This window comes from Lissotriton vulgaris, chromosome 4_1 (genome assembly GCF_964263255.1).
Source record: "Lissotriton vulgaris chromosome 4_1, aLisVul1.2, whole genome shotgun sequence".
In the NCBI taxonomy this organism is placed as follows: Eukaryota; Metazoa; Chordata; class Amphibia; order Caudata; family Salamandridae; genus Lissotriton; species Lissotriton vulgaris.
In genome coordinates, this window is record NC_141691.1 from 998,575,474 (window position 1) to 998,598,670 (window position 23,197).

Here is a 23,197-nt window from a genome sequence, read left to right on the forward strand (position 1 = left end):
ATCCGCCACCTCATCCACCACCGCATCCACCACCACCACATCCACCACATCCATCACCACATCCACCACCACTTTCACCACATCCACAACCACCACATCCACCACCACCACATCCACCACATCACCACCACATCCACCACCACCACATCCACCACATCACCACCACATCCACCACCACCACCACATCCACCACCACACCCACCACCATCACCACCACATCCACCATTACCACCACATCCCCCAGATCCACCACCACCACATCTATATGTGTGTGGCTCTGTGTGTGTGTAGGTGCAAATGCAATGTTCTTGGATTTTCGTCACAATAAAATACACTGAACATAATCTTCACAAAAGTTATTTACAAACGTTTAAGCTATTGCCATTATAAATTACAATAACTTTTATTTAAGTATTAATTATTTACAAAATTAAAAGCCATTGTTATTTGTAATATCAAGACATCTAAGTCACGTAAATACAACACACATTGCATTACAAATGCTATAGGTGTCACATTTGCAAAAGTTAAAACTATTGACATTGTAACTGACAAAGCTATTAATTTTGCTACTTTCAAAACCAACACATAAATAAAAAAAGTGTCATTTACAATACCAATAGCTCAAACTTTCCTAATGCGAGACCTATTGCATTTCCAATGCTTGTTTAATCTATCCCTTTAAGAGGCATATTTTTGTAGCACTGGTTAAGTCAGGAATGCCTAGGCACTAAAGTGTTTGTGGGAATCCACCCCCACTAGCCCTCCTAGGAATTTCCTTTGAAATGTAGTCAAACAATTCATAACGTACAACAATTTTCAAAGTAGATTGGCTAAAATCTCCTACAGTTTCATATTGTGTTGAAGAGAAACTTGTGATATAAATGCTAGAAAGTCAGTGTCTGGCACAGACAAGGTAAGAAGTATACCTGCAGCAGCAAATCGTTTGTGCAACTTAAATATTAATGCGAACAACTCCTTTGGGTTGTTTTGGTTCAGGGTGGCTGACGATTCCCCCTGCCCATCTATTCTTAAAGCAGCTTCCTGTGGCCTATCCTAGGGAGGGGTTTCCCTATGTCTACTGGGCCATGCCAGCACCATTACCGAATGTGGACCATGCAGTGTTGCAGAACAAAAACGCCATTCTTGTGCCTCCATTGAGATTTTACCTTCTTTTGTCAATGCATTCCTGGATGATGATCAGTTATTTGTATGTATATGACAGAGAATGTTTCCTTTGAGTTAGTGACATTTTAGTGGTTTGACCTTTATCTGTGTAGTGGTGGAATATGAGGCAGAGACTTCTGAGGGTGATCAAGAGGAAGGATCATACACATTCCTAACAGAACAGGAGGAAGATGGGAGCCTTAGGGTACAACATGTGCCACAGGCACTGGATCTGATTATAAATGACCATTTTGACCAGTTCTTCACGGTCAGTGGGGAAGCGACTAAGCTATTCGAAGACGGGTCTTGTCATACATGTAGCCATGAGAAATCCGGTTTTCTTTAGCATGCCATGTGTGGTGGTATTGTAGGAAAGGTTTGCTGAAGGGGGATGAATATGGTCAGTGGGTGTTAGTCACTTTGAAACAAGATGTCAGCATTATGCCAAACACCAACTTGGGCTTGCTAAAATAGCTAGGAAATGCGCACGATTTCTCTGACTCTTCCTCAGCCACAAGAGACTGTACATGTCCACCCTAGTAGAGTACTCTGCTTTTGCTTTGAAACCTACAGTTGTGCATTCACCGGAGAGTCACGACCGCGCCTCTGTAACAAAATCTAGAATTATATGAGAGTGTAGCTCCGGTATTTGCACTGTGAACGGTTAGTCCCTAGCTTAAACTTTTTAAACTTAGGGATAACTGAATTTGTCATACCACGCAATTCTTAAGGAAAGCAAAGGGTAGCAAAAAAATATAGGCTACTAAAATAATTTCCTCGCTTATCACTAGTATAAATATAAATAGTTCTTTGTTTATTATGATCTGTATTTTAAGTTTCTATTTCTAAAGTTAAATCTGATTGTGTATGTATAATGAAGTTGTGAGCTCGGTGAATTTTTATATTGCAATACATATGTTACATTCATTTTAGTACTACATGCATTCAGGGTCACATGAGACCACAAGAACTTTACTTAATAGTCCCACACTATATGTGAGTTACTAGATCACCTTGTTGTGGTGTGCATGTTTTGAACTTAGAATTTTAAAATATGAGACTATATCTCGTACATGCTGAAGCTATCATTGTGAATGCCATTTTTAAAATAAAAGGCTTCTTTTCTTTTTAGTAGGTAACTTGACATCCCAAATCCTGTCAGTGGATTACTTCACAGTCATAAATTCTAAAGAGTTACTCAACACTGTAGGTTCCTTTTATAAGAGTGATAGTGACACAGTTATTGTGCGTAATGCACACACTTTTGCTTGGCACACAGCTGACGCAGTAGTTTTGGCTTCCTCGGCTGTTAAGTTCTTTCATCTGGATCGGTATGGTTAATAATTATAGCCATCATAATTCTTGCTCCCATCTCGCATTATGTGGGTAGGAAACCTTTTCTCTGGGGGTCATTAACATGGAGCAGAATGAATTTGATCATGCTTTCTGACACATAGCATCACTTTTCTTTTCCAAAACACCAGAGGATGCCGTGAACACTCAACGTTTCTAGTAAATACAGACATGTCACATAAGTCTACTCAGTCACATGTTAGATTTTTCGGATTACTTGCAGTATAATTTCTATGTTTCATTTCAAAATCTTTATTTTGGTTCTTTTAAACCATAACAGATGCATAAAAACACATACAATGTTAAGTACAATTACAAATAGTCTAAGTAAAAATCCATGCAAGCAATTTATACGAAGTGAAACAATGGAATGGGGTCTGTATGTCCCTTACGCCCTTATATTAAAACATCAATATTAATATAAATATGTTAAAAGGGCATCAATAATTAAAATAGGAAAACTCATAATGATTAGGCTTGGATTCCAATTTCTATGTTTTCTGTCTGACACATCACAGTTTTCTTGGGTACAGCTGGTGGATTATCCTCATAGCAAATGTGTTTGCTGCTTGATCGACCCTTAGTGCATGGTTGAATCTGATAGTATTGACAGTCTTGTGGCCTGATTTAGAGTTTAGCAGTAGCCAATATAAATTGCCACATTTCAGAGGGCATGGCCATGAGGAAGAGATCGATATCCTCCGGCGTCGTTTGCTGCCCAGGGACCGGAGGGTATGAAGCAGGCCACGACGCCCGCGACTTCGACGGAGCCGCGTGGGCGGTGTCACCCGTACCCCCGGCCGCGTCGCGGGGAGTCGTAAGAGCGATGACGTCTCTATGACTTCTTGTGCTTACCTGACGACTTCGAGCCCGAAGACCGATGGTGACTCCTGGAGGTATGATGGCTCCGACCCCGCGACCGGTCCCTCGACCTCTGTACGGACCGGGACCTCTCGGGCGCGGGGCAGGCCTTGTCGCCGTAGTCGAAGCCGAGACAGTGAAGGCACCGGCGGTGAGGGTTGGTAACCGACATCAGTCAGTCGCAGTCCTCACAGGGTTTAAATCCAGGCATCCCTACCGGCACCGTTCGGAGTCGAAAGACTTCGAAAATGATCAAAGGGGATCGAAAAAGTTAGTCAAAAATTGACTAAGGTACCACTTTATCTGGATATGCGCTGCTGGCGCAGAAAAAAGAACTGTCGTCAGCGCGCGAGGACGGCGTCTAAGTACTCCGGCGACATCATCCCGGCGCCGACGACGGACACGGAGCCGCAGACGACGCCTACCGACGAGCAAGGGTACTGCTTCACAAAAGTTTCCGGATCCAGTCTGACGCCTGGGGATATTCTAAGGTAAGGAATCTCATACTAACTACTGTTTCTTACAGATATATCGTTACTGAAGGTAAGTACATTAGTGCAAATCATGTTTTTTCCACAGCATAAACTTTTTTTGTGTCAAACGATTAGATGCTGCAAACCATTAAGGGGTCGCCGATAAGTGGCATAGAACAGTAGACATATGTACTACCACCATAAAGATGAATCCCACACAGGTTGAGCATGGAGCACTGAGGAAACCATAGCCTCTATCTCAGTAGCAGAAGTATTAGGTGAATTAACTTGTGACAGACACTTCCAGTGACATGGTTTGTACCCACTTTTCTCAAACATATTTTCGAAGTTTTTCTAACGGGAAATAAATGTTTATGAATTATTTAACGTATGAGTAAGGATCTAAAATTACAGAGTTGATGTCAAAACCAGTCGTTTTTGGCTTAGGTTGACACCAAACACTAGCTAGAGCTACAGGAGATGCATTCCCAAATCGAGTACGCACATTTTAACCCAACTATTGTTCGGCAGAATGCCTAGCGAATCGGAGAAGAGGTTAATTCAACAAAAGATGGAGACAGAGAGACTGATGGCTGGAAGGAAGTTGTTAGCATCTGAAACAATAACATGTCAGATAAAAGTTGAATTTCCAATGTTTCATGGTGACTACTGTTATAAGACTGAAGCAAGTGCTGCGAAGAAGACCGATGAATTAAAAAACGTCGCACTGGGCATAAAACACTGTTTTTCTTAAAGAAAGTCTTATGTGCGCTGAATCTCTATGTGTTTTATCTCCTACTAACAGAAGTGAGGTTTAAATTCTCCTGATCTCTATCTAGATAGTGAATGGGACATGTCTGCTACAAGTAGCTCAACAAACTTATCCGTTAGCGGTCATTTTCACTTCACATACTAGAGTTGCATCACTGAATCCTAGCCTATAGCATCAGGTCTCGTAACAGGTTACATTCCATCACGGGCCCACTGCAGAAAGCACTTGTGTTATGTTATGTTAAGTAGAACCTATAAGTTACATTTACTGTCAATACTTGTCAGAATTGCAAAAATGGGGACGAGGTAATATTTCCTGTCCACTTAAGTCAGTAGTTGAGGTATCAATCTTGTCTGTGGAAGGCAGGCAAGGATACTTGGGGGTTCCTATGTGTAGATATTCTGACCCTGTTGTATCCAATGGTACCCTTTCACTGTCAAAGGCCTGTAAAAATTGCAGTTTTTCAAGGGATTTTCCTGGGCAGTAGATGCTTAGACTGTGCCCCAAAATGTTATGCAGTTAATCTTTTACTTTCTGTTTATTATAATAAATCTTCAATCCAATTCTGAATAAATAGCAAATGTCTAATTTTGAATGCTATACAAGTTGAAAACTATTTAAAATAGGTTTATGCATGAACGGATTAAACTACTGTGCACTTTTAACAGTTTAACACTGTTTAGAATGAAGAGCCAGATGTACAAAGGTCGCACAATTTATGACTGCAAATTAGCTTTATTTATGTGCAAACATCAAACTGTGATCCTACAGAATCACAAATTGAGTTTTCAATTCGGTATTTGGAAAGGGCATGTTTAGAGCATCCCTTCAAAGTTCTGAATCACAGTGGAATGTATTAATGTTTTACAACCAAATTCTAGTTGCGAAACAATATTTCATCACCAATCAAAATTGGTGGTAACTCATTTGCAAAAATAATTTCAAGAGTAGGCAGTGGTCCCATGACCATTGCCTACTCTTAAATAATAAAGTTAAACCTTTCCTTTTTTCTTTTTGAAACATCCCATTTTCCGTTAAGAAAACAGGCGGCATTAAAAAAAGACTTTTTTTATTTGAAAGCTACCTCAGACATAGTGGTCTGCTGACCCCAGCAGGCCACCATCCCTGTGATGGCTATCCTTCAAAATAGGTCGCAAACTGTGACCTACTTAAATAATAAGTATGAGGTTGGTTAATTTGCGACCCAGTAGGAATCGGTAATGTAAAAATAAAAGTTTCATACATTTGGAACAGTGATTTGCTAATTGCGATTGGAAGAAGATTACAATTTGGAAATTGTTATTCCCAATATTAGTACATCCGGCCCCAAAACTGTACATGTTTGAACATGCTGAGAACTACGCATGACTATACTGCTGTGTTACAATAAACATGAAAAATTCTAATTGTGCATATTTGCACATTTAGAAGTCTTAAAATAACCTGTCTGCTGCTTATCTGGTGGACAGAGAGTTGTGAACAATCTGCAACAGAGTTTTTTTTGCTCATGTGTTCTGCCCCCATTGTGTTTGTCACTTGTTTTTAATTTGTCAGCACAAGTGTTGCTGAAACAAGGATTCAAAGCCTGTGAGTGTTAAGGGTCCAACTTCAGCAGGCCTTTCTTGCATTCTGTGATGTCGTTTTGCCTTTATTTGTGTTGTAAATAAGAAGGACTTTACTATTTGCATGTGTATTTGCTGTAGCATTCAAATGGCCTCCATGTTGTTTAACGCTTGATCGGAGGCCCCAATGTTGTAAGTGAAGTGCTAACAGTGCTGTAGGGCGGTTTGCTCTCTCCTGTGTATGCTAGCAGTAGGTCACTCGACCATAAATTGTTATTGTGTAGTTTGAGTGCGTATGGTCAGTGAATCATGTCTGTTTATGGTTGAGTTGACAGTGGCATGGAGTTGTTTGTGTTTTCCAATCTGTGGATGTATTTGCAGTAATTGATCAGCAACTGTTAAGTCAGGGGACCTTGACAATATCATACAGGCCATCTCTGGCAAAAAATGGGCCTTATTGTCTTGATTGTGAGGAAAAGGTGAGGGAGGAGGCTTGTGGGCAATGCAGTGCTGTGTCAAGTGTGTGTGTGTGTGTGTGTGTGTATGGGAGTGGTGGATGAACTCATCAGCTGAGTCTTATTCCAGAGTGAAGACCCACAGCAGACTCTCTACACTCTGGCTTCTACTGTTAAACGCTTCTTTTAGCATGGTGAAAATATGTGAAATGCTCATTGGTGTAGCTGACGAATTCAAACGTCACCAGCTAAATATTTCCGAATATGTTTTAAGATTATGTTAATTCTTCGCATCCGAATTTCATGACTTTTGTAAAGAAACATTTTGCATCTAATGTGTAAGTTGAGAAGGAAGAGGGAGATAGAGAGAAGGAAAGATTACACTTCATCGTGAAAACTATGAAGGTATATTTGTAATTTTCTTTGAAAAGGTACTATTTGGAGTAAGGTTGGGAAACACCTTGAGAGCAATTTAATAATAATAATAATAATAATAAATGCATTTATTAAGCGCGCAGCTACCCCAAACGGGGTGGCCCGGTGCTATAGCAGACAGAGAACAGGGCGAGGTTTTCAGTGACTTTCGGAATTCCTGTTCAGAATGGATCATACATAAATGGGAGGGTAAGTTATTCCAACATTTGGTAGCTCCCACCTCCCATTCTAGCTTTTGAAAACCGAGGAGTGGCAAGAGGAAGTGTTTGTTGGACCTTAAGGATGTGGATTGTTGATAGGGTCGGAGTCTCCTCCTTAGATAGGCTGGCCCTCTTCCTTTATCTGCCCGAAATGTGAATGTCAGGGCCTTGAATTCGATTTGTTTGGCTATTGGCAGCCAATGAAGTTGTCAAAGGTAACAGGAGATGTGGTGTCGGAGCGGGACACCGCAGACTAATTGAGCTGCAGCGTTTTGAATGATCTGGAGTTGTCGGAGCAGGCCCAGCGGAAGACGCAAATATAGACCATTTGCATAATCGAGGTGAGAGTTTATCAAAGCATGGACCACGGTTTTGCGAGTAGCATTAGGCAGATAGTGGATGAATTTTCTAATAATGTTGATTTTTCCAAAGCAGGCAGCTGAAACCGTTTGAACCTGCGTTGAGAGGGACAAATGTTTGTGCCATCTTATGCCCAAATTCTTGACCGAGTCCTTATGTAAAGGGGCTTTGCCTAGTATATAAAGCCACCATAGATTCGAGGGGGGGGGGGGGGGGTTAGGGTTGGTTGGACCTCGGTCTTATCCCCATTAAGTCTTAAAAAATTGCGGTCCATCCAGGCGGCAATGTTCTTAAGGTCTTAAGGCACTCTTTTAGCGGGTCAAAGGTGGAGGTTGACACATCACTAAAGGTGAACAGTAACAGGGTATGATCCGCGTAAGATGTTATTTTGATCCCAGTTTTGGAGATAAGCTCTGCCAGGGGGGGTTAAATAAACATTAAAAAGAAGCGGGCTCAGAGCCAAGCCCTCGGGAACACCCCAGTTAAGAGGTTTGACGGGAGAGGTGAAAGGGTGGGTCCGAACCTGTTGTTTACGGTCAGATAAGAAGGATGATAACCAGTTCAACACAGTTCCCTGGTTGCCTATACCCTTTAGGTGATTCAAGAGGATGGGGTGGGAGACTATGTCAAATGCTGCAGATAAATCTAACAGCACTAACAACGCCTTGGAGGCTCCATCCACAGCCCATCGTATTGAATCAGCCATTTCAATCAAAGCTGATTCCGTGCTGAAACCAGGAAGGAAACCAGATTGAGATTCATGAAGAAGGCCGTTGGTCTCGATGGGCCCACCCAGTTGCTGATGCACTAGTTTCTCTAAGACCTTCGTGGGAGCGGAAAGTTGTGAGATAGGTCTATAGTTACTAGTGATTTCCGGGTCAGCATTTGCTTTTCTTAATATGGGTAAGAGAAAGGCATGTTTCCAAGCTACAGGGTACGCTAGGGCGCTATATTGTTTGGCTGGCCATGGATCGCCCGGAGAACCAGATTTACACTTCTGCAGTTCAATCAATGAGGCTTCAACAGATATCTCAGCAAATTCTGAGAATGTAAGGCCCGGAGTCTGCTCCAGATAGTGATCATTAATCGTTTGGGAGACGTCGAGTGAATCAGTAAAAAGAGGCATAAATCAAAGTAATTTTCTCCTCGAAGAAATCAGAGATTTTGTTGCATAGTGTCTGTGAGGGAGGATAGGTGTGGGTAAGTGCTAGTGGATTGGTGAAAGATTTCACAATTTAAAAAATGTCCCTGGAGAAATTTTTGGCACTATTAATCTGTTCGCCAGAAAGTCTTATTTTCTCAGTGAGAAGCTTGCCGTACTCTTTGAGCGCCGCACAGTTGCATATTTTACTTTCCACAGAATAGGTAAGTCTCCAGTTACGTTCTAATTTTTTACTTCTTTGTTCTAATCTCTTCCGAATACCAAGGTGCGGAAGGGGAAGATCTAGGTGATTTTACTGGTTTCAAGGGGGCCAGGGAATCAAGAGCATCGCTGATCCATTTATTTAAATTTGAGATATTAGCCTCAAGATCATTGGGAAGAGAAGGCTTGGAGTCCTTCAGACGTTGCAAAATAGACTCAAAGGTAACCCTCCTCCAATTCCTTATAAGATCTTTGGGGATAGAGGTGGCTCTTGCTGTGCTCATCAGATGACATTGGAAAGTGATCAAGAAGTGATCTGACCAAAACACTGTCACCTGAGGATGGACTGTGATGTCTGGAAGGTTGGGACAAATCAGGTCCAGAGTATGGCCTGCCTTGTGAATTGGATGGGATACCTGTTGTATTAAATTGCAACCAGCTAGTGAGGAAATAAAGTTGGAACTTTGCGTGCAAGTAAAATCGTCCACATGTAGGTTCAGGTCGCCTAGCATTTTGGAGTTGAAGTATCGTGTGCTGGCTTGGGAAATATAGTCTGCGAGGGTAGGAATGTGTTTAAGACAGGAGTTAGGGGGTCTCTAGAGCAGAGGCCCTGAGCAGGAAGAGGACGCCAAGATTTTAATACAGAAAGGTAATCCTTCGATGGAATCAATCTGCTCGAAAGTAGATGTTGCAATCTCCCATCTTGTTTTGTGAATGATAGCCAACCCCCCTCCCTGTTTCTTGCTTTGCCTATTAGCACATACTATGCCATAATCCTCAGGGATCGCTAGGGTCAGGCTGTGTTTAAGCTGTGTATCCATCTGTACGTTTTAATAAGAAATTAATATATTGAGTTTAACAATGGCAGAAATAAGTTGAACTGTACAGTGAGTAAATTAAACAAAAAGATGACCTTAGGGATTATATTCGGCGATCAGTAAAAGGAAAATTGCACATAAAGATGAATGTTCAATTGTTTTAGAGATTAACTTGTACCCCTTTTTGATATGGTCATCCCCACTTTTTGCATGTTATCTGATGCAATTTTGACAGAAAATGCGCTAGATTCCTGCTGTCCAGGTCCTCAAATCTCTTTCCCTATACTGTACATTTGTTCCCCAAATTGGCAACAGCGTTAGCAACCCCTGTAAGTTGCTAGTAAATGGTGCCCCTACCTAGGGCACGAAGCTAAAGAGGGCCCCTAAGGATTGCAGCATGAATTGTGCCACCACAAGGGACCCCTCAGCACCAACACACACTGGCTGCATGCCATGGTGCACAGAAAAGTGAAGACATGATAAGGCACACCCCCCTATACGCCTTACCTGCAAGCAGTATAGGTGAGGCATCCCCTACACCATGTCATACAGCCCTATGTGGGTTACACTATATTACATGTGAAGGTATATCTGTATTAGCAGATATGCCTCTGTAATATCTAAGTCAATTCTTAAATATTACAAGTGAAGAGGGAAGCCATTTTGAGTACACATGCTGGACACTGGTGCTAATTAGTTCCCCAGCTACGGGATGGCTTCACTGAAAGTAGACATATTAGGTATCAAACATCTAATATTAATAAGTGCACACTGATTCCAGTGATGGATTAATTAATACATGCACCTAGAGGGCACTGTAGAGAAGCCCCCTGAAAACCTATGGACTACTATTGGGCTGGCTGACTCCACCACAGACAGGTTTCTGACCCCTGCAAGTGAGAGCCCACGCTCTCTGAGTGCAGAAACAATGCTTCCTCTGGCCGAAGGTGTTGTCACCTCCTCCAAGCAGTAGATCTAAGTGAGCAGCATATCAAGGAAGGAGGCTTTAAAGTCCTTTGCCTCCTTTCATATGCGACTTAAGGCTTCCCCAGAGAGGGGAAATGCCACCCGCTGCCTGGGCCCATTTGGCACCAGGACAGGTAGGAAAATTAGCTTGTTAGAGTACCACCCCTAAAGTGGGCTAAGTGATGTGGGCAGACATTTTAGAATTACATCATCTTGATTTTGGTGGAATTTGGCTCTGTGGGTCAGGGTTAAGCCCACTTCCCACAAGAAGTGGTCATATAGAGGGTGTAGACATCCTAAATGTCCATTTGCTATTACCTGTCACACCCCTTAACACCCCTCCCAATGTATCAGCTCCTCTGCAACCAGACGTTCCAAGGCAGGTAATGAGAAACTACTGGTAGTAGTTTGACCTTGGCCCCCTACGACCCTAAGTCCCAAAGGAGACCCCCGTAAACGGACCGTAAACATCTGTATGCTTTTTATGTCTTTTTTTCCATAGCAAAGCATTTGGCGCAAAGGCGCATTTAAGTTAAAATTTGTATTCTTTATAGATTATTCTTGAGTGTGTCTCATTTATTGCCTCTGTGTCAATAAATGCTTAGCACTGCCCTCTGATAAGCCTAACTGCTCACCCACAACACCAAAAAACACAGATTTTGTGTTGTCAATTGGGCCTCTAAGTTAACTGGGGTTTGCCTGGACTCTTAACACAGTGTTTCTCTTTTTGGTCCTCTATATAAAGAGCCAGCTTCTTACACTGGTATACACTGTCCAGTGACAAATAGTTAAACATTTACCCAAGCATTTCTAAAAAGGTACTCTGGCTGTGTCTCATAGTAGAGAAGTTGTGTATGATGCGGCCGGCATGGATCGGGGGATGGAGGAGGGAGGGGGCGCATGGGGGGGTGGAACGCACGGGAAGTGGGTGTTGAAAAGAAGAAAATAACGTATCTTCTTGCTGCTTTCTCACCGCGTCTCTCCTCTGTAGTCCCTCACTCCGGCCGGAACAGGTAGCACACCCGGCTCCCCGTCAATCAATCACAACACTGCTGTAGCATTGTGATTAGTCTGGGCTCCGAGCTTCGGCACTCAGATGCTGACTAGGAGCATGGGCATTAATTTCCACGCAGGCTGTAATGCAGTGTGTACTCACCGCTCCCCCTGCTCCTGTTGTGTGAGCAGACCGCCCCGCAAAGCTGCGGGACATCAGGACAAAATAAAATGATAATAACATGAGTTATTATCATTTTATTTTTCCTTAACTTCACTGCAAAAAAGCAGTGGGGCGACGCTCCTCCGCCTTAGAGGAGGATCACCACTGGTATTATGAAACATATTTTTCTGATAAATCTACTACTGGCTCCTTTTTTGTGTTTTATCAATGGAACAAAAAGATCCTGGTTTCTTGAAACCAGTCTAGCCCTTGGATGAAAACTCATTTATATACATTTATTCAGAGGTGATATCATAAACACTGTGACCCCTGATGGCATCACCAGGATGCTCACTTAAATGTCTCTGTTTTGTTCTTAAGGGACAGGGAAAGCCCATGGTGTAGAAGCTTTAAAAATGTAATCATGGCAGTAAGAGCCCTATCGACTTTCTGTTCCTACCGTTGCCTTCATGATCACTGGGTCAAGGGGGGAGCAAACACAGTGCCAGCGGTAACAGGGAGCAAGCAAGAGGTACCAGCTGCTACCGCTGATTGCCCCTACCTGGCATCCATGACCTAGCCAGTTGCATTACTGTTACTTGCCTTGCCAGTTGTATTCGTTGTTCCAGCATGTGATAACCTTGCCTCTTCCCTCCTACAGCCAGTGGTTCAGTGTGATGAGCCAGGTGCATGCCTCGACGGAGCAGGAGATACGAGAGATGCACGATGAGCAGGCCAACCCACAGAATGCAGTGGTAAGCAAAATTCATGGACACGTTTCAACAATTTCATGAGGAGTGTCTGTTTTCCACTTCATACAATGCACTAACAATGTGTACCATCAAGCTGTGTGAGAATACCTGCCAACCAGGAATTTGGGTAGTAATATTACCCGTCAGTAGTGCCTGTGTGTCAAATGACCAAGTTTGATTTGGCAGCGTTCTGTGCTCTACTACAACATAATGTTCATATCTCTCTGTGGTCTGTTTTGATAAGCCCCTGCCAGTTTTAATCTCATTGCTGTTTAAGCAAAGGACATGTACATACTGAATATGGGATTAGCTGCTGTAATCCAAAAGACTTTTAATTAGTGACTGTAATACTTCTCTTGAAGTAGTGCAGGTGTGCGTTTCTGGGGAACGGAAGAGTGCGCCTTGTGTTTACATTTTAAAATGTGCTCATCTTTTTATCTTACAGTTGAACACATCAGTTTAACAGTTCTCATGTAGCAGTTTAGTACGGGCTTGCTATTAGCAAGTTTGTGCCTGCATCTTGCTTGCTGAAATCGTTTGTGGATCTACATAACTTGTTGCAATTCAGTGCATATCCATGAGATACACTTGCGCTGCTGGTGGAATCCATTTTATTTAACAAAATGGTCTTAAAGAGACAGGATTTTGCTAGTGTCCAGATTAGCAAGTCTTCAAATGCCAACATGTGCTTACATGTGTTTGAGGTTTGTGTTGACTATCCAGTTACAATTGCAGAAAGAAGTTAAATACAGGAACATATAGTTGGCTTGCATTCCATTTCTACTATAGGTCAAGCTCCCAACTTGTCTTGTGCTTAGGCCACAAGCAATTTAAGCAATGTGATTGTCTTTTCAGCGTTAGAAGGAAAGGATGAGCCACACACCGCACCAAGGATTTGGTGTCTCTTCCATTAATGCGAAAATCACTTTTGCAGTGTTTCATTTGTTGCCCTGTGCCCTCCCCGAACTTCCAGAACTTGCCTCCTTGAATCAAGCCTGATGTACATGGCACAAGTATGTCAGTGATGGGCTTGGTAGCTCACATCGACAATGTATTGCATCGCATTTATAATAGCACTGGTCTTTTTTCCTCCGTAGGGAACCCTGGATGTTGGAATGATTGATTCTGTATGTGCCTCTGACAACGCAGATCGGTGAGTGCAGATCTACTTTGCTTTACGTGGAGAAAAGGAACTTTTCCCTGTTTTTGAATGTTTTAAACATGGTTGCCTAGAAGGACAGATGGGCTAAATGCATATTTAGTACTTTTTAGGTGAAAACTAAGTTTCTTTGGTATTTGATGCTGTTAGGCAGTCCTGCACGTAGGGATGTTGTTTTGGCCTTTTTCATTAAGATTCACTTTCACAGCAAAGAAAGCACATCATCTGCATTATTGAAATGCTCATCCTAGGTACCTGAACACCTCTAAGAGTCAGATGTAGTGAGCTATTTTGCAGTCGCAAACTCTATGATTCGCAAAATCAGGGGATTTGCAAAAGCAAAATGGCTTTTGGATATTCACTAAACCCATTTTGCAATTCGGAAAAAGGCTTGCAGAACTGGAAAAATGAGCTTAGAAATGTATACGGAATCACAATTTGGATGGGTCCCTTCAAAATTGTAATTCTTTATTAGACCTACAGATCTGGTCGGGAATCGTTGCAAAGTTCCAACTTCCCAGAGGAAGTGGTCACATATTCACTAAAGGGAAGGAGTCCACTTGGTACCCCTTCCCCACTTTATTGGGTGTAGGCACTGGTCCGCAGGACCACTGCTAACTCACACACTTAAAAAAAAGTTAACTTTCTTTTTAAATGCAGCCCATTTCATTAAGGTAAAGAGGCAGCAAAAAAGTTTACTTTATTTAAAGGGGACTATGGACCTGGCTGTGTGCTGACCCTAGATGGCCACCATCCCTGTAATGACCTCCAATCAGAGTGAGTCAAATTTGTGACCTACTTCCTCAATATTCAAGTAGTATGTCTGACTACAAGACACTTCTAATAACGAGCTTTTTGCTATTTATTCTAAGTATATCTGGCTCAAAGGACCTTCTTTCATGACAGTACACTATCGTAGAAAAAAACATTTTACATATATTAAGGCACACACCGTCAAATATAAAAAAAGCTTGCCAGTATGTAAAGAAGAAAATGTAAAATATTTGAGGGATCGGAATGTCAACAAATGATGTTCCCTTATTTTATAAGATTGTGCCTTATGTTTAACACTTCTAGCTACCTAGAGCGAACATGTCCTGCCAACAAGTGGTACGATGTTAAAAAAAATTACCCCAGCAATTTTAAAGATTCTTATTCACACAAAAAAATGTTATAACCTTTTAAAAACACTGACTGAAACTCTCCCCTGATGCCATTAATTTTCGTCTACTTTTTAATGTCATTTGTTGAAGGAACTCACTCCTTTCTTTTTCCAGCATTTAATATTAACTAGCTGTAACAGATGTTAAGATTCTAGCTGTAAACTATATTAAGATTGTCTGTGCAGTTAAAATATTTTGCAAACTTTTTAACGTACATTTTCAAACATATAGTTTTAAACTTGCACAGTGATTGTAAAACTAAGTTTCAGCTTATTTCATGTGCAAATACTGGAAATATTATTGAGGGTGTAAATGAATCAGTGACATCGAAAAAGCAGTGGGAATGACCCATCAAGGCCTCTAGGCTGTGTTATCTTACCGCAAGCATATATCTGGTTCTAAACACATCCAGAAATTTGTGTTAGGGTGTTTCATGTCAAGTGCTTCCTGAGGAACAGGGCTTAGCATTATATTGCATGGCTGAAATGCCACAGAAGTAAAATGATATACAATAATTACAAAAACCCTTGATCACATTCAAAAGTAATATCATGCCTAAGGTGTGATATTTCAAAGTTCATATACCATTGTTCGGCTATTAGCTTGAACTACAACAGTACGCAAGTTTATGTAGCTGTTTTATCCCTCCAAGGCAATTTCATGCACAGGGCTTTAATCATGTTCGAATACTTGCATTACAGAACTGTATTCCCGTAGGAACGAGGTGAGGCAAAAGGGGAGGACTGGAAAGGGGGACAGTAGGATCAATTCTCTGGCATACATAATGCAATTGTAAACCAAGAACAATAGTAACCCCCTGATGCCTTATTTGTTTGTGCGTGTTAATGAAAGATTTGTAATGGTAATGTAACAATGATGTTATGTTTGGAACATATTACTAATAGGGCAAACAATTAGCCAAAACAGTAACATATGAATGCTGTATTTTTATAGTGCGAGCCCAGGCCTAAGGCAGTCAAGCTCTGTGCTGAGCAGTGACATTTTCCCTCTGTCAGTACCAGGTCATAGTCCTCCTATATCACTGGGGAAATTCACTTTTTTCAGTGCATTCTCAAATGCAGCAATGGGGTTTAGTGAATTCCACTGTAGTGACCATATGGGGGGGAGGATGTGGTCTAACGACTAGAGCTGCCGACTTTGGTGCTGGAACTCAAGGTTCGAGGCTCGGGTCGCATTCACATCCTGTAATTCTGAACAATTCACTTAAACACCACGTGCCTACCGAAAACAAATAATAATTAAAGTGTCCTTGTGTAACGTAACTGGTGCTAATGTAAAGCCCTCCAATACCTTTGGGTCGAGTTTGCGCTATATAACTGCAATCATTTTTTTTTAAATGCTGTAAATAAAAAACATTTTTTTAAAGGATGTTTTAAATGGCGTAAGTGAGCACTCAATTGATGCTTATATCGTAAAACGCCATTTTTTCAGGGAGTCCAACTCTGATAATACCTGAAGGAGCCTCTTATATTGAAAGGGCCACATGCATATGTAAATTGTAGTTTACCAAGAAATGCCGAAGGACATTTCCAGTGATCAACCAAATGACTGCCTTTAACAAGCATTGGAAATGCAATAGGTCTCGCATTAGAAAAGTTGGAGTTATTGGTATTGTAAATGACATATGTTATTTATTTGTTGGTTTTTAAAATTGCTAAATTGATGGCTTTGTCATTTACAATGCCAATAGTTATAACTTTTGCGAATGGGACACCTATAGCATTTGGAATGCAACATATTTTGTATTTACGTGACTTAGATGGCAGCTCTTGTCGTTAGGCCACATCTCTAGAGAGCAGGAGAGTGCAGCAGGGGAGAGAAGCACAGCAATGCAATAGGTCTTGCATTAGGAAAGTTTGAGCTATTGGTATTGTAAAGGACACATTTTTTATTTATGTGCTTGTTTGAAAATAGCGAATTAATAGCTTTGTTATTTACAATGCCAATAGTTTTATCTTTTGCAAATGTGACACCTATTGTAACACAATATGTGTTGTGAGGATGAGTGAGGGTGAGGGGTTGAGGGTGAGGTGTTGAGGGTGAGTGAGGGTGAGGTGTTGAGGGCGAGTGAGGGTGAGGTGTTGAGGGTGAGTGAGGGTGAGGTGTTGAGGGTGAGTGAGGCTGAGTGAGGGTGAGGGGTTAAGGGGGAGGGGTCGAGGGTGAGGGGTTGAGGGTGAGGGAGGGTGAGGGAGGGTGAGGGGTTGAGGGTGAGGTGTTGAGGGTGAGTGAGGGTGAGGGTGGGTGAGGGGTTGAGAGTGAGTGAGGGTGAGTGAGGGTGAGGTGAGGTGTTGAGGGTGAGGTGTTGAGGGTGAGTGAGGGTGAGGGTGAGTGAGGGTGAGGGGTTGAGAGTGAGTGAGGGTGAGTGTGAGGGTGAGGTGTTGAGGGAGGGTGAGGGTGAGGCTGAGGGGTTGAGGGTGAGTGAGGGTGAGTGAGGGTGAGGGGTTGAGGGTGAGAGGGTGAGGGTGAGTGAGGGTGAGTGAGGGTGAGTGAGGGTGAGGTGTTGAGGGTGAGTGAGGGTGAGGGTGGGTGAGGGGTTGAGAGTGAGTGAGGGTGAGTGAGGGTGAGGTGAGGTGTTGAGGGTGAGTGAGGGTGAGGGTGGGTGAGGGTGAGGGTGAGTGAGGGTGAGTGAGGGTGAGGGTGAGTGAGGGTGAGGGTGAATGTGAGTGAGGGTGAGTGAGGGTGAGGTGTTGAGGGTGAGTGAGGGTGAGGGTGGGTGAGGGGTTGAGAGTGAGTGAGGGTGAGGTGAGGTGTTGAGGGTGAGTGAGGGTGAGGGTGGGTGAGGGTGAGGGTGAGTGAGGGTGAGTGAGGGTGAGTGAGGGTGAGGGTGAGTGAGGGTGAATGTGAGTGAGGGTGAGTGAGGGTGAGGATGAGGGGTTGAGGGTGAGTGAGGGTGAGGGTGAGGGGTTGAGGGTGAGTGAGGGTGAGTGAGGGTGAGTGAGGGTGAGGGTGAGTGAGGATGAGGGGTTGAGGGTGGGTGAGTGTGAGTGAGGTTGAGGGTGAGTGAGGTTGAGGGTGAGTGAGGTTGAGGGTGAGTGAGGTTGAGGGTGAGTGAGGGTGAGGGTGAGTGAGGGTGAGGGTGAGTGAGGGTGAGTGTGAGTGAGGGTGAGTGAGGGTGAGGATGAGGGTGAGGGGTTGAGGGTGAGTGAGGGTGAGGGGTTGAGGGTGAGTGAGGGTGAGGGGTTGAGGGTGAGTGAGGGTGCGGGGTTGAGGGTGAGTGAGGGTGAGTGAGGGTGAGGGGTTGAGGGTGGGTGAGGGTGAGTGAGAGTGAGGGGTTGAGGGTGAGTGAGGGTGAGGTGTTGAGGGTGAGTGAGGGTGAGGCATTGAGGGTGAGTGAGGGTGAGGTGTTGAGGGTGAGGGTGAGTGAGGGTGAGTGAGGGCGAGTGAGGGTGAGTGAGTGATGGTGTGGGTGAGGGGTTGAGGGTGAGTGAGGGTGAGGGGGTTGAGGGTGAGTGAGGGTGAGGGGTTGAGGGTGAGGGTGAGGGTGAGGGTGACTGAGGGTGAGGGATTGAGGGTGAGAGATTGAGGGTGAGGGGTTGAGGGTGAGTGAGGGTGAGGGTGAGTGAGGGTGAGGGGTTGAGGGTGAGTGAGGGTGAGGGGTTGAGGGTGAGTGAGGGTGAGGGGTTGAGGGTGAGTGAGGGTGAGGGGTTGAGGGTGAGTGAGGGTGAGGGGTTGAGTGAGGGTGAGGGGTTGAGGGTGGGTGAGGGTGAGTGAGGTTGAGGGTGAGTGAGGGTGAGTGAGGGTGAGGGTGAGTGAGGGTGAGGGTGAGTGAGGGTGAGTGAGGGCGTGTGAGGGTGAGTGAGGGTGAGTGAGGGCGTGTGAGGGCGAGTGAGGGTGAGTGAGGGTGAGTGAGGGTGAGTGAGGGTGAGTGAGGGTGAGTGATGGTGTGGGTGAGGGGTTGAGGGTGAGTGAGGGTGAGTGAGGGTGAGTGAGGGTGAGGGTGAGTGAGGGTGAGTGAGGGTGAGGTATTGAGGGTGAGGGGTTGAGGTTGGGTGAGGGTGAGGGTGAGTGAGGGTGAGGTATTGAGGGTGAGGGGTTGAGGTTGGGTGAGGGTGAGGGGTTGAGGGTGAGTGAGGGTGAGGGTTGAGGGTGAGTGAGGGTGTGGGTGAGGGGTTGAGGGTGAGTGAGGGTGAGTGAGGGTGAGTGAGGGTGAGTGAGGGTGAGGGTGAGTGTGAGTGAGGGTGAGGGTGAGTGTGAGTGAGGGTGAGTGAGGGTGAGTGAGGGTGAGGGGTTGAGGGTGAGTGAGGGTGAGGGGTTGAGGGTGAGTGAGGGTGAGGGGTTGAGGGTGAGTGAGGGTGAGGGTGAGTTAGGGTGAGGGGTGAGGGTGGGTGAGGGTGAGTGAGGGTGAGGGGTTGAGGGTGAGTGAGGATGAGTGAGAGTGAGGGTGAGTGAGGGGTTGAGGGTGAGTGAGGGTGAGGGTGAGGGGTTGAGGGTGAGTGAGGGTGAGGGGTTGAGGGTGAGGGTGAGTGGTTGAGGGTGAGTGAGGGTGAGGGTGAGTGAGGGTGAGGGTGAGTGAGGGTGAGGGTGAGTGAGGGTGAGTGCGGGTGAGTGAGGGTGAGGGTGAGTGAGGGTGAGGTGTTGAGGGTGAGTGAGGGTGAGGGGTTGAGAGTGAGTGAGGGTGAGTGGTTGAGGGTGAGTGAGGGTATGTATGTATGTATGTTGAGTTTGAGGGTGAGTGAGGGTGAGGTGTTGAGGGTGAGTGAGGGTGGGTGAGGGTGAGGTGTTGAGGGTGAGTGAGGGTGGGTGAGTGAGGGTGAGGGGTTGAGTGAGGGTGAGGGGGTGAGGCGTTGAGGGTGAGTGAGGGTGGGTGAGGGTGAGGGGTTGAGGGTGAGTGAGGGTGAGGTGTTGAGGGTGAGTGAGGGTGAGTGAGGGTGAGGGTGAGGTGTTGAGGGCGAGTGAGGGTGGGTGAGGGTGGGTGAGGGTGAGTGAGGGTGAGTGAGGGTGAGGGGTTGAGGGTGAGTGAGGGTGAGGGGTTGAGGGTGAGTGAGGGTGAGGGGTTGAGGGTGAGTGAGGGTGAGGGTGAGGGTGAGTGTGAGTGAGGGTGAGTGAGGGTGAGTGAGGGTGAGTGAGGGTGAGGGGTTGAGGGTGAGTGAGGGTGAGGGGTTGAGGGTGAGTGAGGGTGAGGGGTTGAGGGTGAGTGAGGGTGAGGGTGAGTTAGGGTGAGGGGTTGAGGGTGGGTGAGGGTGAGTGAGGGTGAGGGGTTGAGGGTGAGTGAGGATGAGTGAGAGTGAGGGTGAGTGAGGGGTTGAGGGTGAGTGAGGGTGAGGGTGAGGGAGTGAGGGTGAGGGGTTGAGGGTGAGGGTGAGTGGTTGAGGGTGAGTGAGGGTGAGGGTGAGTGAGGGTGAGGGTGAGTGAGGGTGAGGGTGAGTGCGGGTGAGTGAGGGTGAGGGTGAGTGAGGGTGAGGGTGAGGTGTTGAGGGTGAGTGAGGGTGAGGGGTTGAGAGTGAGTGAGGGTGAGTGGTTGAGGGTGAGTGAGGGTATGTATGTATGTATGTTGAGTTTGAGGGTGAGTGAGGGTGAGGTGTTGAGGGTGAGTGAGGGAGGGTGAGGTGTTGAGGGTGAGTGAGGGTGGGTGAGTGAGGGTGAGGGGTTGAGTGAGGGTGAGGGGGTGAGGCGTTGAGGGTGAGTGAGGGTGGGTGAGGGTGAGGGGTTGAGGGTGAGTGAGGGTGAGGTGTTGAGGGTGAGGTGTTGAGGGCGAGTGAGGGTGGGTGAGGGTGGGTGAGGGTGAGTGAGGGTGAGTGAGGGTGAGGGGTTGAGGGTGAGTGAGGGTGAGGGGTTGAGGGTGAGGGGCTGAGGGTGAGTGAGGGTGAGGGGTTGAGGGTGGGTGAGGGGTTGAGGGTGAGTGAGGGTGAGAGGTTGAGGGTGAGTGAGGGTGAGGGGTTGAGGGTGATAGAGGATGAGTGAGAGTGAGGGTGAGTGAGGGGTTGAGGGTGAGGAGTTGAGGGTGAGTGAGGGTGAGGGGTTGAGGGTGAGTGAGGGTGAGGGGTTGAGGGTGAGTGAGGGTGAGGTGTTGAGGGTGAGTGAGGGTGAGGGTGGGTGAGCGTGAGGGAGGGGTTGAGGGTGAGGTGTTGAGGGTGAGTGAGGGTGTGGGTGAGGGGTTGAGGGTGAGGGGTTGAGGGTGAGTGAGGGTGGGTGAGGGTGAGGGGTTGAGGGTGAGTGAGGGTGAGGTGTTGAGGGTGAGTGAGGGTGAGTGAGGGTGAGGGTGAGGTGTTGAGGGTGAGTGAGGGTGGGTGAGTGAGGGTGAGTGAGGGTGAGGGGTTGAGGGTGAGTGAGGGTGAGGGTGAGGGGTTGAGGGTGAGTGGGGGTGAGGGTGAGTGAGGGTGAGGGTGAGGGGTTGAGGGTGAGGGGCTGAGGGTGAGTGAGGGTGAGGGGTTGAGGGTGAGTGAGGGTGAGGGGTTGAGGGTGAGTGAGGGTGAGAGGTTGAGGGTGAGGGTTGAGGGTGATAGAGGATGAGTGAGAGTGAGGGTGAGTGAGGGGTTGAGGGTGGGTGAGGGGTTGAGGGTGAGTGAGGGTGAGGTGTTGAGGGTGAGGGTGAGCGTGGGGGTGAGTGAGGTGTTGAGGGTGAGGAAGTGAGGGTGAGGGGTTGAGGGTGAGTGAGGGTGAGGGTGGGTGAGGGTGAGTGAGGGTGAGGGGTTGAGGGTGAGTGAGGGTGAGGGGTTGAGGGTGAGGGGCTGAGGGTGGGTGAGGGGTTGAGGGTGAGTGAGGGTGAGGGGTTGAGGGTGAGTGAGGGTGAGAGGTTGAGGGTGAGTGAGGGTGATAGAGGATGAGTGAGAGTGAGGGTGAGTGAGGGGTTGAGGGTGAGTGAGGGTGAGGGGTTGAGGGTGAGTGAGGGTGAGGTGTTGAGGGTGAGGGTGGGTGAGGGGTTGAGGGTGAGTGAGGGTGAGGGGTTGAGGGTGAGTGAGGGTGAGGTGTTGAGGGTGAGGGTGGGTGAGCGTGAGGGTGAGCGTGAGGGTGAGTGAGGTGTTGAGGGTGAGGAGTTGAGGGTGAGTGAGGGTGAGGGGTTGAGGGTGAGTGAGGGTGAGGGGTTGAGGGTGGGTGAGGGGTTGAGGGTGAGTGAGGGTGAGGTGTTGATGGTGAGTGAGGGTGAGGGTGGGTGAGCGTGAGGGAGGGGTTGAGGGTGAGGTGTTGAGGGTAAGTGAGGGTGTGGGTGAGGGGTTGAGGGTGAGTGAGGGTGGGTGAGGCGTTGAGGGTGAGTGAGGGTGAGGTGTTGAGGGTGAGTGAGGGTGAGCGAGGGTGAGGGTGAGGTGTTGAGGGTGAGTGAGGGTGGGTGAGTGAGGGTGAGTGAGGGTGAGTGAGGGGTTGAGGGTGAGTGAGGGTGAGGGTGAGGGGTTGAGGGTGAGGGGCTGAGGGTGAGTGAGGGTGAGGGGTTGAGGGTGAGTGAGGGTGAGGGGTTGAGGGTGAGTGAGGGTGAGAGGTTGAGGGTGAGGGGTTGAGGGTGATAGAGGATGAGTGAGAGTGAGGGTGAGTGAGGGGTTGAGGGTGAGGGGTTGAGGGTGAGTGAGGGTGAGGGGTTGAGGGTGAGTGAGGGTGAGGGGTTGAGGGTGAGTGAGGGTGAGGGTGGGTGAGGTGTTGAGGGTGAGGGTGAGCGTGGGGGTGAGTGAGGTGTTGAGGGTGAGGAGTTGAGGGTGAGTGAGGGTGAGGGGTTGAGGGTGAGGGGTTGAGGGTGAGTGAGGGTGAGGGTGAGGGGTTGAGGGTGAGTGAGGGTGAGGGGTTGAGGGTGAGTGAGGGTGAGGTGTTGAGGGTGAGTGAGGGTGGGTGAGCGTGAGGGAGGGGTTGAGGGTGAGGTGTTGAGGGTGAGTGAGGGTGTGGGTGAGGGGTTGATGGTGGGTGAGGGGTTGAGGGTGAGTGAGGGTGAGGGTGAGGGGTTGAGGGTGAGTGAGGGTGAGGGGTTGAGGGTGAGTGAGGGTGAGGTGTTGAGGGTGAGTGAGGGTGAGGGTGGGTGAGCGTGAGGGAGGGGTTGAGGGTGAGGTGTTGAGGGTGAGTGAGGGTGTGGGTGAGGGGTTGAGGGTGAGTGAGGGTGAGGGGTTGAGGGTGAGTGAGGGTGTGACCATATCCATTCCAGACACTGATAATTAATTGGCGACAAAAGTTATTATTTGACGTGGCATATCTTAATTGCTATGTTTTTTAATTACTAGTTGATGTTTAATTTTTGTAATCATTT

The 23,197-nt window shown here is 46.6% G+C and overlaps 1 protein-coding gene across 1 annotated transcript in view; it reads left to right on the forward strand.

The window, feature by feature from the left end:
* The window catches only part of MYO10 (myosin X), a 593,993-nt gene that overhangs the window by 506,006 nt on the left and 64,790 nt on the right, over window positions 1-23,197 (forward strand). The window contains exons 29-30 of the mRNA XM_086965266.1: window positions 12,603-12,696; window positions 13,791-13,846. Coding sequence (XP_086821392.1) covers window positions 12,603-12,696; window positions 13,791-13,846 — 150 coding nt within the window. The remainder of the gene's footprint in view (window positions 1-12,602; window positions 12,697-13,790; window positions 13,847-23,197) is intronic.